This window comes from Haliotis rufescens, unplaced genomic scaffold (assembly GCF_023055435.1).
Source record: "Haliotis rufescens isolate VD_foot unplaced genomic scaffold, xgHalRufe1.0.p SCAF_38, whole genome shotgun sequence".
Lineage (NCBI taxonomy): Eukaryota > Metazoa > Mollusca > Gastropoda > Lepetellida > Haliotidae > Haliotis > Haliotis rufescens.
Window position 1 is genome coordinate 68,090 of NW_025964090.1, and position 15,879 is coordinate 83,968.

At 44.2% G+C, this 15,879-nt stretch overlaps 1 protein-coding gene across 1 annotated transcript in view; it reads left to right on the forward strand.

Annotated features, from left to right (window-relative positions):
- Positions 1–14,823, forward strand: part of LOC124142087 (BRCA1-associated protein-like) — a 34,861-nt gene extending 20,038 nt beyond the window's left edge. The window contains exons 13-16 of the mRNA XM_046510356.2: positions 2,140–2,229; positions 3,176–3,289; positions 3,648–3,794; positions 13,152–14,823. Of these exons, the coding sequence (XP_046366312.1) occupies positions 2,140–2,229; positions 3,176–3,289; positions 3,648–3,794; positions 13,152–13,331 (531 nt within the window). The 3' untranslated portion in view covers positions 13,332–14,823. The remainder of the gene's footprint in view (positions 1–2,139; positions 2,230–3,175; positions 3,290–3,647; positions 3,795–13,151) is intronic.
- Positions 14,824–15,879: the final 1,056 nt, after the last annotated feature.

Sequence of the window (15,879 nt, forward strand, 5' to 3'; positions counted from 1 at the left end):
CCGCCTGGTGTTTGGCATTGGGTTATTCATGTTAAACTGCGGTATGGTATATCAGTTGGCTAGAACTAGATAATCGGCACTAGTCCAGACTAATACAAGCAGCAACGCACACACGTGCATGCAAGTCGCAATATAAGTGTAATAATCTTGGATGAGAGGTTAAACGCCATTTCACCTTACCTCACCTCACCTCTAACCTTACCTCTAACCTCACCTTACCTCACCTCACCTCTAACCTCACTTCACTTCTAACCTCACCTCTAACCTCACTTCTAACCTCACCTTACCTCACCTCTAACCTCACTTCACTTCTAACCTCACCTCTAACCTCACCTTACCTCGACTCACCTCTAACCTCACTTCACTTCTAACCTCACTTCCAACTTCACTTCTAACCTCGCCTCTTACCTCGCCTCTAACCTCGCTTCTAACTTCACTTCTAACCTCACTTCACCTCACCTCTAACCTAAACCTAACCTCACCTCACCTCTAACCTCACCTCACCTCTAACCTCACCTCTAACCTCACCTCTAACCTCACTTTTAACTTCACTTTTAACCTCGCCTCTAATCTCGCCTCTAATCTCACCTTGACCTCACTTCTAACCTCACTTCTAACCTCACTTCTAACCTCGCCTCTAACCTCGCCTCTAATCTCACCTTGACCTCACTTCTAACCTCACTTCTAACCTCACTTCTAACTTCACTTCTAACCTCACCTCTAACCTCACAGAAGTATTATGGATAACAAGTCCTATATCATACATACACAATGTTTCAGGGCTACTTCTTGACCCTTCATCAGGTGGAATGATAAAACCTCACTTCTAACTTCACTTCTAACCTTACCTCATCTCACCTCTAACCTCACCTCTAACCTCACCTTACCTCACCTCACCTCTAACCTCACTTCACTTCTAACCTCACCTCTAACCTCACTTCTAACCTCACCTTACCTAACCTCACCTCTAACCTCACTTCACTTCTAACCTCACCTTTTACCTCACCTCTAACCTCACCTTACCTCACCTCACCTCTAACCTCACTTCACTTCTAACCCCACTTCCAACTTCACTTCTAACCTCACCTCTAACCTCGCTTCTAACTTCACTTCTAACCTCACTTCACCTCACCTCTAACCTCACCTAACCTCACCTCACCTCTAACCTCACCTCAATTCTAACCTCACCTCTAACCTCACTTCTAACCTCACTTCTAACCTCACTTCTAACTTCACTTCTAACCTCGCCTCTGACCTCGCCTCTAACCTCGCCTCTAACCTCACTTCTAACCTCACTTCTAACTTCACTTCTAACCTCACCTCCAACCTTACAGAAGTATTATGGATAACAAGTTCTATATCATACATACACAATGTTTCAGGGCTACTTCTTGACCCTTCATCAGGTGGAATGATAAAACCTCGCTTCTAACTTCACTTCTAACCTTACCTCATCTCACCTCTAACCTCACCTCACCTCACCTCTAACCTCACCTCAATTCTAACCTCACCTCTAATATCACTTCTAACCTCACCTCTAACCTCACTTCTAACCTCGCCTCTAACCTCGCCTCTAATCTCACCTTGACCTCACTTCTAACCTCACTTCTAACCTCACTTCTAACTTCACTTCTAACCTCACCTCCAACCTTACAGAAGTATTATGGATAACAAGTTCTATATCATACATACACAATGTTTCAGGGCTACTTCTTGACCCTTCATCAGGTGGAATGATAAAACATTGAAAACAAAAACATATAATTAACACGGTCATAAGCTCATCACTCAAGGTGAATAATGCATGGAACATCTGTCCACAGTGGACATGCTAGATATTTCTCTGTGCAACACAATATTAATTTACCTGAACTCGACTCTCTGCCACTCAAGGTTCTTTCATTTGACATGCGGCCGGTCAGATAGACTTGCGGTTAAAGCGTTTGCTCGTCACGCCGAAGACCCGGGTTCGATTCCCGACATGGGTACAATGTGTGAAGCCCATTTCTGGTGTCCCACGTCGTGATATTGCTGCTTGAATATTGCTAAAAGTGGTGTAAAATCATACTCACTCACTCATTTGACATACTGGCTACACACAGTGTTGGTCTAATAGTTGTGTTGTATTTATGATTTTAGTACACATACCTTCTGACAACTCAACTGGAATCTCAGAGACAATACTTCGAGGAGAAGATGGAGGAGACGATCAAAGAATCCGAGGAGAGGGTGAGTATTCAATGATTCAACACCTGGTTCCCGGAATGTTTCTTCTGAAGATCTAGATGCTAAAGTGTGAGGAGGGACTAATACCACTTTCAACTGTGTACTTTTTGAAAAGAATTTGTTATTTATGTAAGCATACTAGATACTCATGAATGATGTGAAGATGAAACAGTAACGACTTGGTTTCAATCTCATTAAAATCAGATCTTAGTTCTCGCTATCGCTAAACAAAGATCTAAGGACATCCCATTACGGGTCACGTCAGAACGACCTTTCATCCTACCAATCAGAGCGTCGCTTACCAGATCATGAAAGTGACAGACAGAATGTGTTTTCTAATCATGCAACCTCAAAATATTTAACAGAGGGTATTCTGAACGACAATTAAGGGTTTTATGATTATATCCATACAATCTAGGCCATCTATAAGCCATTCCAGAATGTTCTTTTTATCAGTTTCAAAAATTTTAATCGAGAATACGTCAAAATATGTTTCGAAGGGTAGTCACCAGTTTGAAACTAGTGTCGTAAAGCTCAAGAAAGCTGCCTTCTGATTGGCTAATATCGATTTCTTATCATTCATTTCATTGATCAGTCAAAATTCGCAAAAGGTCGTTCTGACGTGAACCGTAATGTCCTCATGTCTTTGTTTAGTGGTAGTGAAAACTAAAATCTGATTTTAATGAGATTGCCATCGAGACTGATGGTAGTAATGCAGAGAGGAGTATCTGGGATTCCCAGGCCGAGAGGTTCTAGTCAGTACGTTTGTCACCGTAATACAGACTGTTTCTACCATGAATAGGGATTTACTCAGCTCATATTTGGCCCCAGTACAACAAAAATCCAGATTTATGTTTTTATAACAATAATTTTAACTTGCAAAGGTGACTTGTATTTCACTAACGGCAATGAAGATTAATGAGATTGAACTCGGTTTGTGTGTGTCCAGGTGCTGGAAGCCAAGGATAGGTGGAAGAAGGTGAACTTGGAGCGGGAGAAACTGGAGAAACAACTCACAGACGTCAGCAAGGAGAGACAGAGTCTTGATAAGAAGTGTTCTCATGTAAGCTGAGGGCCACTTAGCATCACTGTCAGTGTTGAAATTAAGTTTCAAAGTCAAGTCGTCCTTGTGATGACCGGGTCTACTGTTACCAGAGAAACATTAAGGGGGTCCCTGGATTCAAATACTGGTGCATTGTTCTACACTGTTATTAATCGAAGCAAGAAGGAATATTGCTTATTGTTGTGTCAGGATAAGTATAAAAATAAGTCGAGTACTCTGTTCTCATATAACTCATTTTTTAAAGATATTTGGATCCAAAATCGAATTATTAATTTTCATATTTTCTTGGCTGACATTTTGACAAGTCTAGAATGCGCACTGCTGAAATGCTGGATCAGATTTGTTGATTTGTTGGCAGTACCACGAGCGTCTGACTAAGTCGTTGTCGCAGCTGCAGGAGGAGCAGCAGATGAACACGTGTCTGCGGGAGAACCAGCAGCTGTGGCAGAACAAAGTGACGGCCCTGGAGAACAAGCTGAAGGACAGCCTCGACATCAAGGACAAGGTAGGACACAGACATGATAGCAATCAGCCCCTCAGTCAACTCCTGGTGTCATGCATGATGTAAGAACGGTCTAACAATGCACTGTCCTCAGGGGTACAATAGGACACAAACAACAGAAAATCGCTTCAAACTATTTAACTAGGGGCTTAACAAGCACTCACAGATTAGGGGTTTAACAAACATACACTCACAGACTAGGGCTTAACAAGCATACACTCACAGACTAGGGGCTAACAAGCATACACCCACAGAGTAGGGGCTTAACAAACATACACTCACAGACTAGGGCTTAACAAGCATACACTCACAGACTAGGGCTAACACGCATACACTCACAGACTAGGGCTAACAAGCATACACTCACAGACTAGGGCTTAACAAGCATCCACTCACAGACTAGGGGTTTAACAAGCATACACTCACAGACTAGGGCTTAACAAGCATACACTCACAGACTAGGGGCTTAACAAACATACACTCACAGACTAGGGCTTAACAAGCATACACTCACAGACTAGGGGCTTAACAAGCATACACTCACAGACTAGGGCTTAACAAGCATATACTCACAGACTAGGGGTTTAACAAGCATCCACTCACAGACAAGGGGCTAACAAGCATGCAATCACAGACTAGGGGTTAACAAGCATACACTCACAGACTAGGGCTTAACAAGCATTCACTCACAGTCTAGGCCTTAACAAGCATACACTCACAGACTAGGGCTTAACAAGCATACACTCACAGACTAGGGCTAACACGCATACACTCACAGACTAGGGGTTTAACAAGCATACACTCACAGACTAGGGGCTAACAAGCATGCAATCACGGACTAGGGCTTAACAACCATACACTCACAGACTAGGGGTTTAACAAGCATCCACTCACAGGCTAGGGCTAACAAGCATACACTCACAGACTAGGGGTTAACAAACACACTCACAGACTAGGGGCTAACAAGCATGCAATCACAGACTAGGGGCTAACAAGCATACACTCACAGACTAGGGGCTTAAAAAGCATACACTCACAGACTAGGGCTAACAAGCATGCAATCACAGACTAGGGGTTAACAAGCATACACCAACAGACTAGGGGCTAGCAAGCATGCAATCACAGACTAGGGCTTAACAAGCATACACTCACAGACTAGGGGTTTAACAAGCATCCACTCACAGACTAGGGGCTAACAAGCATACACTCACAGACTAGGGGTTTAACAAGCATACACTCACAGACTAGGGGCTAACAAGCATGCAATCACGGACTAGGGCTTAACAACCATACACTCACAGACTAGGGGTTTAACAAGCATCCACTCACAGACTAGGGCTAACAAGCATACACTCACAGACTAGGGGTTAACAAACACACTCACAGACTAGGGCTAACAAGCATGCAATCACAGACTAGGGGCTAACAAGCATACACTCACAGACTAGGGCTTAACAAGCATACACTCACAGACTAGGGCTAACACGCATACACTCACAGACTAGGGCTAACAAGCATACACTCACAGACTAGGGGTTAACAAACATACACTCACAGACTAGGGGCTAACAAGTATACACTCACAGACTAGGGGTTTAACAAGCATACACTCACAGACTAGGGGCTAACAAGCAAACACTCACAGACTAGGGCTAACAAGCATACACTCACAGACTAGGGCTAACAAGCATACACTCACAGACTAGGGCTTAACGAACGTACTCTCACGGACTAGGGCTTAACAAGAATACACTCACAGACTAGGGGTTTAACAAGCATCCACTCACAGACTAGGGGCTAACAAGCATGCAATCACAGACTAGGGGTTTAACAAACATACACCCACAGACTAGGGGTTTAACAAGCAAACACTCACAGACTAGGGGCTAACAAGCATACAATCACAGACTAGGGCTTAACAAGCATACACTCACAGACTAGGGGCTAACAAGCATGCAGTCACAGACTAGGGGTTAACAAACATACACTCACAGACTAGGGCTAACAAGCATGCAATCACAGACTAGGGGCTAACAAGCATACACTCACAGACTAGGGGCTTAAAAAGCATACACTCACAGACTAGGGCTAACAAGCATACACTCACAGACTAGGGGTTAACAAGCATACACCAACAGACTAGGGGCTAGCAAGCATGCAATCACAGACTAGGGCTTAACAAGCATACACTCACAGACTAGGGGTTTAACAAGCATCCACTCACAGACTAGGGGCTAACAAGCATACACTCACAGACTAGGGGTTTAACAAGCATACACTCACAGACTAGGGGCTAATAAGCATGCAATCACGGACTAGGGCTTAACAACCATACACTCACAGACTAGGGGCTTAAAAAGCATACACTCACAGACTAGGGCTAACAAGCATACACTCACAGACTAGGGGTTTAACAAGCATTCACTCAAAGACTAGGGGCTAACAAGCATACACTCACAGACTAGGGGTTTAACAAGCATACACTCACAGACTAGGGGCTAATAAGCATGCAATCACGGACTAGGGCTTAACAACCATACACTCACAGACTAGGGGTTTAACAAGCATCCACTCACAGACTAGGGCTAACAAGCATACACTCACAGACTAGGGCTTAACAAGCATTCACTCACAGACTAGGCCTTAACAAGCATACACTCACAGACTAGGGCTTAACAAGCATACACTCACAGACTAGGGCTAACACGCATACACTCACAGACTAGGGCTAACAAGCATACACTCACAGACTAGGGGTTAACAAACATACACTCACAGACTAGGGGCTAACAAGCATACACTCACAGACTAGGGGTTTAACAAGCATACACTCACAGACTAGGGGCTAACAAGCATGCAATCACAGACTAGGGCTTAACAACCATACACTCACAGACTAGGGGTTTAACAAGCATCCACTCACAGACTAGGGCTAACAAGCATACACTCACAGACTAGGGGTTAACAAACATACACTCACAGACTAGGGGCTAACAAGCATGCAATCACAGATTAGGGGCTAACAAGCATACACTCACAGACTAGGGGCTTAAAAAGCATACACTCACAGACTAGGGCTAACAAGCATACACTCACAGACTAGGGCTTAACGAACGTACTCTCACGGACTAGGGCTTAACAAGCATACACTCACAGACTAGGGGTTTAACAAGCATCCACTCACAGACTAGGGGCTAACAAGCATGCAATCACAGACTAGGGGTTTAACAAGCATACACCCACAGACTAGGGGCTAACAAGCATGCAATCACGGACTAGGGCTTAACAACCATACACCCACAGACTAGGGGTTTAACAAGCATCCACTCACAGACTAGGGCTAACAAGCATACACTCACAGACTAGGGGCTAACAAGCATACACTCACAGACTAGGGGCTTAAAAAGCATACACTCACAGACTAGGGCTAACAAGCATACACTCACAGACTAGGGGTTTAACAAGCATTCACTCAAAGACTAGGGGCTAACAAGCATACACTCACAGACTAGGGGTTTAACAAGCATACACTCACAGACTAGGGGCTAACAAGCAAACACTCACAGACTAGGGCTAACAAGCATACACTCACAGACTAGGGCTTAACAAGCATTCACTCACAGACTAGGCCTTAACAAGCATGCAATCACGGACTAGGGCTTAACAACCATACACTCAAAGACTAGGGGTTAACAAACATACACTCACAGACTAGGGGTTAACAAACATACACTCACAGACTAGGGCTTAACAAACATACACTCACAGACTAGGGGCTAACAAGCATGCAATCACAGACTAGGGGCTAACAAGCATACACTCACAGACTAGGGGCTTAAAAAGCATACACTCACAGACTAGGGCTAACAAGCATACACTCACAGACTAGGGGTTTAACAAGCATTCACTCAAAGACTAGGGGCTAACAAGCATACACTCACAGACTAGGGGTTTAACAAGCATACACTCACAGACTAGGGGCTAACAAGCATGCAATCATGGACTAGGGCTTAACAACCATACACTCACAGACTAGGGGTTTAACAAGCATCCACTCACAGACTAGGGCTAACAAGCATACACTCACAGACTAGGGCTTAACAAGCATTCACTCACAGACTAGGCCTTAACAAGCATACACTCACAGACTAGGGCTTAACAAGCATACACTCACAGACTAGGGCTAACACGCATACACTCACAGACTAGGGCTAACAAGCATACACTCACAGACTAGGGGTTAACAAACATACACTCACAGACTAGGGGCTAACAAGTATACACTCACAGACTAGGGGTTTAACAAGCATACACTCACAGACTAGGGGCTAACAAGCAAACACTCACAGACTAGGGCTAACAAGCATACACTCACAGACTAGGGCTAACAAGCATACACTCACAGACTAGGGCTTAACGAACGTACTCTCACGGACTAGGGCTTAACAAGAATACACTCACAGACTAGGGGTTTAACAAGCATCCACTCACAGACTAGGGGCTAACAAGCATGCAATCACAGACTAGGGGTTTAACAAACATACACCCACAGACTAGGGGTTTAACAAGCAAACACTCACAGACTAGGGGCTAACAAGCATACAATCACAGACTAGGGCTTAACAAGCATACACTCACAGACTAGGGGCTAACAAGCATGCAGTCACAGACTAGGGGTTAACAAACATACACTCACAGACTAGGGCTAACAAGCATGCAATCACAGACTAGGGGCTAACAAGCATACACTCACAGACTAGGGGCTTAAAAAGCATACACTCACAGACTAGGGCTAACAAGCATACACTCACAGACTAGGGGTTAACAAGCATACACCAACAGACTAGGGGCTAGCAAGCATGCAATCACAGACTAGGGCTTAACAAGCATACACTCACAGACTAGGGGTTTAACAAGCATCCACTCACAGACTAGGGGCTAACAAGCATACACTCACAGACTAGGGGTTTAACAAGCATACACTCACAGACTAGGGGCTAATAAGCATGCAATCACGGACTAGGGCTTAACAACCATACACTCACAGACTAGGGGTTTAACAAGCATCCACTCACAGACTAGGGCTAACAAGCATACACTCACAGACTAGGGGTTAACAAACACACTCACAGACTAGGGGCTAACAAGCATGCAATCACAGACTAGGGGCTAACAAGCATACACTCACAGACTAGGGGCTTAAAAAGCATACACTCACAGACTAGGGCTAACAAGCATACACTCACAGACTAGGGGTTTAACAAGCATTCACTCAAAGACTAGGGGCTAACAAGCATACACTCACAGACTAGGGGTTTAACAAGCATACACTCACAGACTAGGGGCTAACAAGCATGCAATCACGGACTAGGGCTTAACAACCATACACTCACAGACTAGGGGTTTAACAAGCATCCACTCACAGACTAGGGCTAACAAGCATACACTCACAGACTAGGGCTTAACAAGCATTCACTCACAGACTAGGCCTTAACAAGCATACACTCACAGACTAGGGCTTAACAAGCATACACTCACAGACTAGGGCTAACACGCATACACTCACAGACTAGGGCTAACAAGCATACACTCACAGACTAGGGGTTAACAAACATACACTCACAGACTAGGGGCTAACAAGCATACACTCACAGACTAGGGGTTTAACAAGCATACACTCACAGACTAGGGGCTAACAAGCATGCAATCACAGACTAGGGCTTAACAACCATACACTCACAGACTAGGGGTTTAACAAGCATCCACTCACAGACTAGGGCTAACAAGCATACACTCACAGACTAGGGGTTAACAAACATACACTCACAGACTAGGGGCTAACAAGCATGCAATCACAGATTAGGGGCTAACAAGCATACACTCACAGACTAGGGGCTTAAAAAGCAGACACTCACAGACTAGGGCTAACAAGCATACACTCACAGACTAGGGCTTAACGAACGTACTCTCACGGACTAGGGGCTAACAAGCATGCAATCACAGATTAGGGGCTAACAAGCATACACTCACAGACTAGGGGCTTAAAAAGCATACACTCACAGACTAGGGCTAACAAGCATACACTCACAGACTAGGGCTTAACGAACGTACTCTCACGGACTAGGGCTTAACAAGCATACACTCACAGACTAGGGGTTTAACAAGCATCCACTCACAGACTAGGGGCTAACAAGCATGCAATCACAGACTAGGGGTTTAACAAGCATACACCCACAGACTAGGGGCTAACAAGCATGCAATCACGGACTAGGGCTTAACAACCATACACCCACAGACTAGGGGTTTAACAAGCATCCACTCACAGACTAGGGCTAACAAGCATACACTCACAGACTAGGGGCTAACAAGCATACACTCAAAGACTAGGGGCTTAAAAAGCATACACTCACAGACTAGGGCTAACAAGCATACACTCACAGACTAGGGGTTTAACAAGCATTCACTCAAAGACTAGGGGCTAACAAGCATACACTCACAGACTAGGGGTTTAACAAGCATACACTCACAGACTAGGGGCTAACAAGCAAACACTCACAGACTAGGGCTAACAAGCATACACTCACAGACTAGGGCTTAACAAGCATTCACTCACAGACTAGGCCTTAACAAGCATGCAATCACGGACTAGGGCTTAACAACCATACACTCACAGACTAGGGGTTAACAAACATACACTCACAGACTAGGGGTTAACAAACATACACTCACAGACTAGGGCTTAACAAACATACACTCACAGACTAGGGGCTAACAAGCATGCAATCACAGACTAGGGGCTAACAAGCATACACTCACAGACTAGGGGCTTAAAAAGCATACACTCACAGACTAGGGCTAACAAGCATACACTCACAGACTAGGGCTTAACGAACGTACTCTCACGGACTAGGGCTTAACAAGAATACACTCACAGACTAGGGGTTTAACAAGCATCCACTCACAGACTAGGGGCTAACAAGCATGCAATCACAGACTAGGGGTTTAACAAACATACACCCACAGACTAGGGGTTTAACAAGCAAACACTCACAGACTAGGGGCTAACAAGCATACAATCACAGACTAGGGCTTAACAAGCATACACTCACAGACTAGGGGCTAACAAGCATGCAATCACAGACTAGGGGTTAACAAACATACACTCACAGACTAGGGGCTAACAAGCATGCAATCACAGACTAGGGGCTAACAAGCATACACTCACAGACTAGGGGCTTAAAAGGATACACTCACAGACTAGGGCTAACAAGCATACACTCACAGACTAGGGCTTAACGAACGTACTCTCACGGACTAGGGCTTAACAAGAATACACTCACAGACTAGGGGTTTAACAAGCATCCACTCACAGACTAGGGGCTAACAAGCATGCAATCACAGACTAGGGGTTTAACAAACATACACCCACAGACTAGGGGTTTAACAAGCAAACACTCACAGACTAGGGCTAACAAGCATACACTCACAGACTAGGGGCTAACAAGCATACAATCACAGACTAGGGGCTAACAAGCATGCAATCACAGACTAGGGGTTTAACAAGCATACACCCACAGACTAGGGGCTAACAAGCATGCAATCACGGACTAGGGCTTAACAAGCATACACTCACAGACTAGGGGCTAACAAGCATGCAATCACAGACTAGGGGTTAACAAACATACACTCACAGACTAGGGGCTAACAAGCATGCAATCACAGACTAGGGGCTAACAAGCATACACTCACAGACTAGGGGCTTAAAAGGATACACTCACAGACTAGGGCTAACAAGCATACACTCACAGACTAGGGCTTAACGAACGTACTCTCACGGACTAGGGCTTAACAAGCATACACTCACAGACTAGGGGTTTAACAAGCATCCACTCACAGACTAGGGGCTAACAAGCATGCAATCACAGACTAGGGGTTTAACAAGCATACACCCACAGACTAGGGGCTAACAAGCATGCAATCACGGACTAGGGCTTAACAACCATACACCCACAGACTAGGGGTTTAACAAGCATCCACTCACAGACTAGGGCTAACAAGCATACACTCACAGACTAGGGGCTAACAAGCATACACTCACAGACTAGGGGCTTAAAAAGCATACACTCACAGACTAGGGCTAACAAGCATACACTCACAGACTAGGGGTTTAACAAGCATTCACTCAAAGACTAGGGGCTAACAAGCATACACTCACAGACTAGGGGTTTAACAAGCATACACTCACAGACTAGGGGCTAACAAGCAAACACTCACAGACTAGGGCTAACAAGCATACACTCACAGACTAGGGCTTAACAAGCATTCACTCACAGACTAGGCCTTAACAAGCATGCAATCACGGACTAGGGCTTAACAACCATACACTCACAGACTAGGGGTTAACAAACATACACTCACAGACTAGGGGTTAACAAACATACACTCACAGACTAGGGCTTAACAAACATACACTCACAGACTAGGGGCTAACAAGCATGCAATCACAGACTAGGGGCTAACAAGCATACACTCACAGACTAGGGGCTTAAAAAGCATACACTCACAGACTAGGGCTAACAAGCATACACTCACAGACTAGGGCTTAACGAACGTACTCTCACGGACTAGGGCTTAACAAGAATACACTCACAGACTAGGGGTTTAACAAGCATCCACTCACAGACTAGGGGCTAACAAGCATGCAATCACAGACTAGGGGTTTAACAAACATACACCCACAGACTAGGGGTTTAACAAGCAAACACTCACAGACTAGGGGCTAACAAGCATACAATCACAGACTAGGGCTTAACTAGCATACACTCACAGACTAGGGGCTAACAAGCATGCAATCACGGACTAGGGCTTAACAACCATACACCCACAGACTAGGGGTTTAACAAGCATCCACTCACAGACTAGGGCTAACAAGCATACACTCACAGACTAGGGGCTTAAAAGGATACACTCACAGACTAGGGCTAACAAGCATACACTCACAGACTAGGGCTTTACGAACGTACTCTCACGGACTAGGGCTTAACAAGAATACACTCACAGACTAGGGGTTTAACAAGCATCCACTCACAGACTAGGGGCTAACAAGCATGCAATCACAGACTAGGGGTTTAACAAACATACACCCACAGACTAGGGGTTTAACAAGCAAACACTCACAGACTAGGGCTAACAAGCATACACTCACAGACTAGGGGCTAACAAGCATACAATCACAGACTAGGGCTTAACAAGCATACACCCACAGACTAGGAGTTTAACAAGACTGAATTATATACTGGCATTCACGGACTGCCTGGGGTGTAAAATGACTGACAAAATGCCTATTGTGTGTCCCTGCAGGAGGTGCGAGACCTGCAGGATCAGCTGAGAGACATCATGTTCTACCTGGAGGCCCAGCAGAAGCTGTCCAACAACACTGAGATCTCCCAGGAGGAGATCCAGGAGGGGCAGGTCATCGTGGGGGCCGCGGCAGCGCAGGCCTCGCCCACGGGGAAGAGGTCGCGGAAGAAGCAGAGGTAACAGACAAGGTCACCACCAAACAAGAGATGCTGATGCTGCTTCTAGATGTGTGTCATGTCCTAATAATGGCATTTTTGTGTCGGCACTTGTGTCTCGAGAAATCCTCTTTAAGAAATATGTCATCAAATTGCATCTAGATGTGTCTTCAGAATCTGTTGTAGGACAGATATGTGTCTTCAGAATCTGCTTCTAGCACAGATGTGTGTTTTCAGACTGCTGTAGGAAGAGATGCATTTTTCAGAATCTGCTGTAGGACAGATGTGTGTCTTCTGAATCTGCTATTAGCACAGCTATTTGTCTTCAGCATCGTATGTGTCTTGCAGATATCCTCTTCAAGGAGAAGTTTCAAAGTCTGTGATATTGATTATTCAACTGGCCAAATATTGAAGCCTGGAGAAAGCAATGGTGCTGTTGTGTCCTGTAACATGGGCCCTCAGTTAAGAGGTCTTTCCAATGGAGGAAGCAATGATGCTTTTGTGTCCTGTAACATTGGCCCTCAATTTTGAGGTCTTTCCAATGGAGGAAGCGATGGTGCTGTTGTGCCCTGTAACAAGGGCCCTCAGTTTAGAGGTCTTTCCAATGGAAGAAGCAATGATGCTTTTGTCTCCTGTAACATTGGCCCTCAGTTTAGAGGTCTTTCCAATGGAGGAAGCGATGGTGCTGTTGTGCCGTGTAACATGGGCCCTCAGTTTAGAGGTCTTTCCAATGGAGGAAGCGATGGTGCTGTTGTGTCCTGTAACATGGGCCCTCAGTTTAGAGGTCTTTCCAGTGTACATTTTTCTCTTTGTTGTCAAGTACACATGGTGGGCTTACATGTAAACCTATTGTCATGTCAGAACAGTGATATCCATCATTGACCTTTCACCTTTTTTTTATTTCATTGTGCACAAACAACTTCAGAATGACTGCCTTGCCAAAATGGGATGGCAACATTCTGAGTCAGACTTGAAAGGACTAGGACATGAACATGTGATGAAAGGAAATGTATACCAATTACTGGTAACAATGTTATGCCATATTTACCAAAAAAACCTTGTCATTTTGTACTTCCATTGATACATGTGATAAATAATACATGTTAACAGGGTAAAGACATCAGTCTTGAAAAAATATGGTTAAGCCACTTTCAGTGTTTATGCCTAATGGGATGTATGGTGACCACAAGGGCTTGTCACAAATATTTCAGCAAAGGAACCAATATCTCTTGCACACACAAAAAAAGCTTTGTGTTTTGACTAATAATAGTTCTGTTAAACAAGGTTTAAGTATGGAAGTTATAGCATTAACATAGCTGGGTTCAGGTGTCTGATTGTCATGGCAACTGCAGTCAAATCATAATGTGAGGGCAGCAGAATCTGATAAACTCTGATCTCCCATCGAGACAATCTCATTAAAATCAGATCTTAGTTCTCGCTATCGCTAAACAAAGATCTGAGGACATCCCATGAGGGGTCACGTCAGAACGACCTTTCATCCAACCAATCAGAGCATCGCTTACCAGATCATAAAAGTGTCAGTCGGAATGTGTTTTCTAATCGTGCAACCACGTTATATTTAACACGGGGTATTCCGAACAACAGTTACAGGTTTTATGATTAGATCCATACAATCTAGGCCATCTATAAGCCATTCCAGCATGTTCTTCTTATCAGTTTTAAAAATTTTAATCGAGAATACGTCAAAATATGTTTCGAAGCGTAGCCGCCAGTTTGAAACAAGTGTCGTAAAGCTCGAGAAAGCTGCCTTCTGATTGGCCAATGTCGATTTCTTGTCAGTCATTTCATTGGTCGGTCAAAATTCGCGAAAGGTCGTTCTGACGTGACCCGTAATGGGATGTACTCAGATCTTTGTTTAGCGGTAGCGAAAACTAAGATCTTATTTTAATGAGATTGCCATCGAGACTGATGGTAGTAATGCAGAGAGGAGTATCTGGGATTCCCAGGCTGAGAGGTTCTAGTCAGTACGTTTGTCACCGTAATACAGACTGTTTCTACCATGAATTGGGATTTACTCAGCTCATATTTGGCCCCAGTACAACAAAAATCCAGATTTATGTTTTTATAACAATAATTTTAACTTGCAAAGGTGACTTGTATTTCACTAACAGCAGGACCAGTAAAGAGAAAAAGCACATATATTTCATGTTGCATTATTGCATTGAGCACAATGCTATAATATCAGGGTTAGAAACTAATAGCTTTTGTCCACTCGTCCTTATAATGATTACATATAGCAAGACCCTTAAAATGGGCCAATTTCTACTAGTCCTTAGGATACCTTTACTATTGGGCAGTTTGGTAAGGACTACAGGACTAGTGCCAATTTCTAACGCTGAATATCTTTATCTATGTTTACGACCATAAGCATCTATTAAATCACCATTATGAACAAGATGATGTTTTTGCCCATATTGCCTGCCATGGACACTTACCATCTGAGGTATAATGTTGTGAATGTAATTGTTGATGATGCGACTTCAGCCATTGTTATTATACTGTTGAGTGAGGAGAAGTGTACTGGAAATTGTTCCAAATGGAAAAGACTTAAC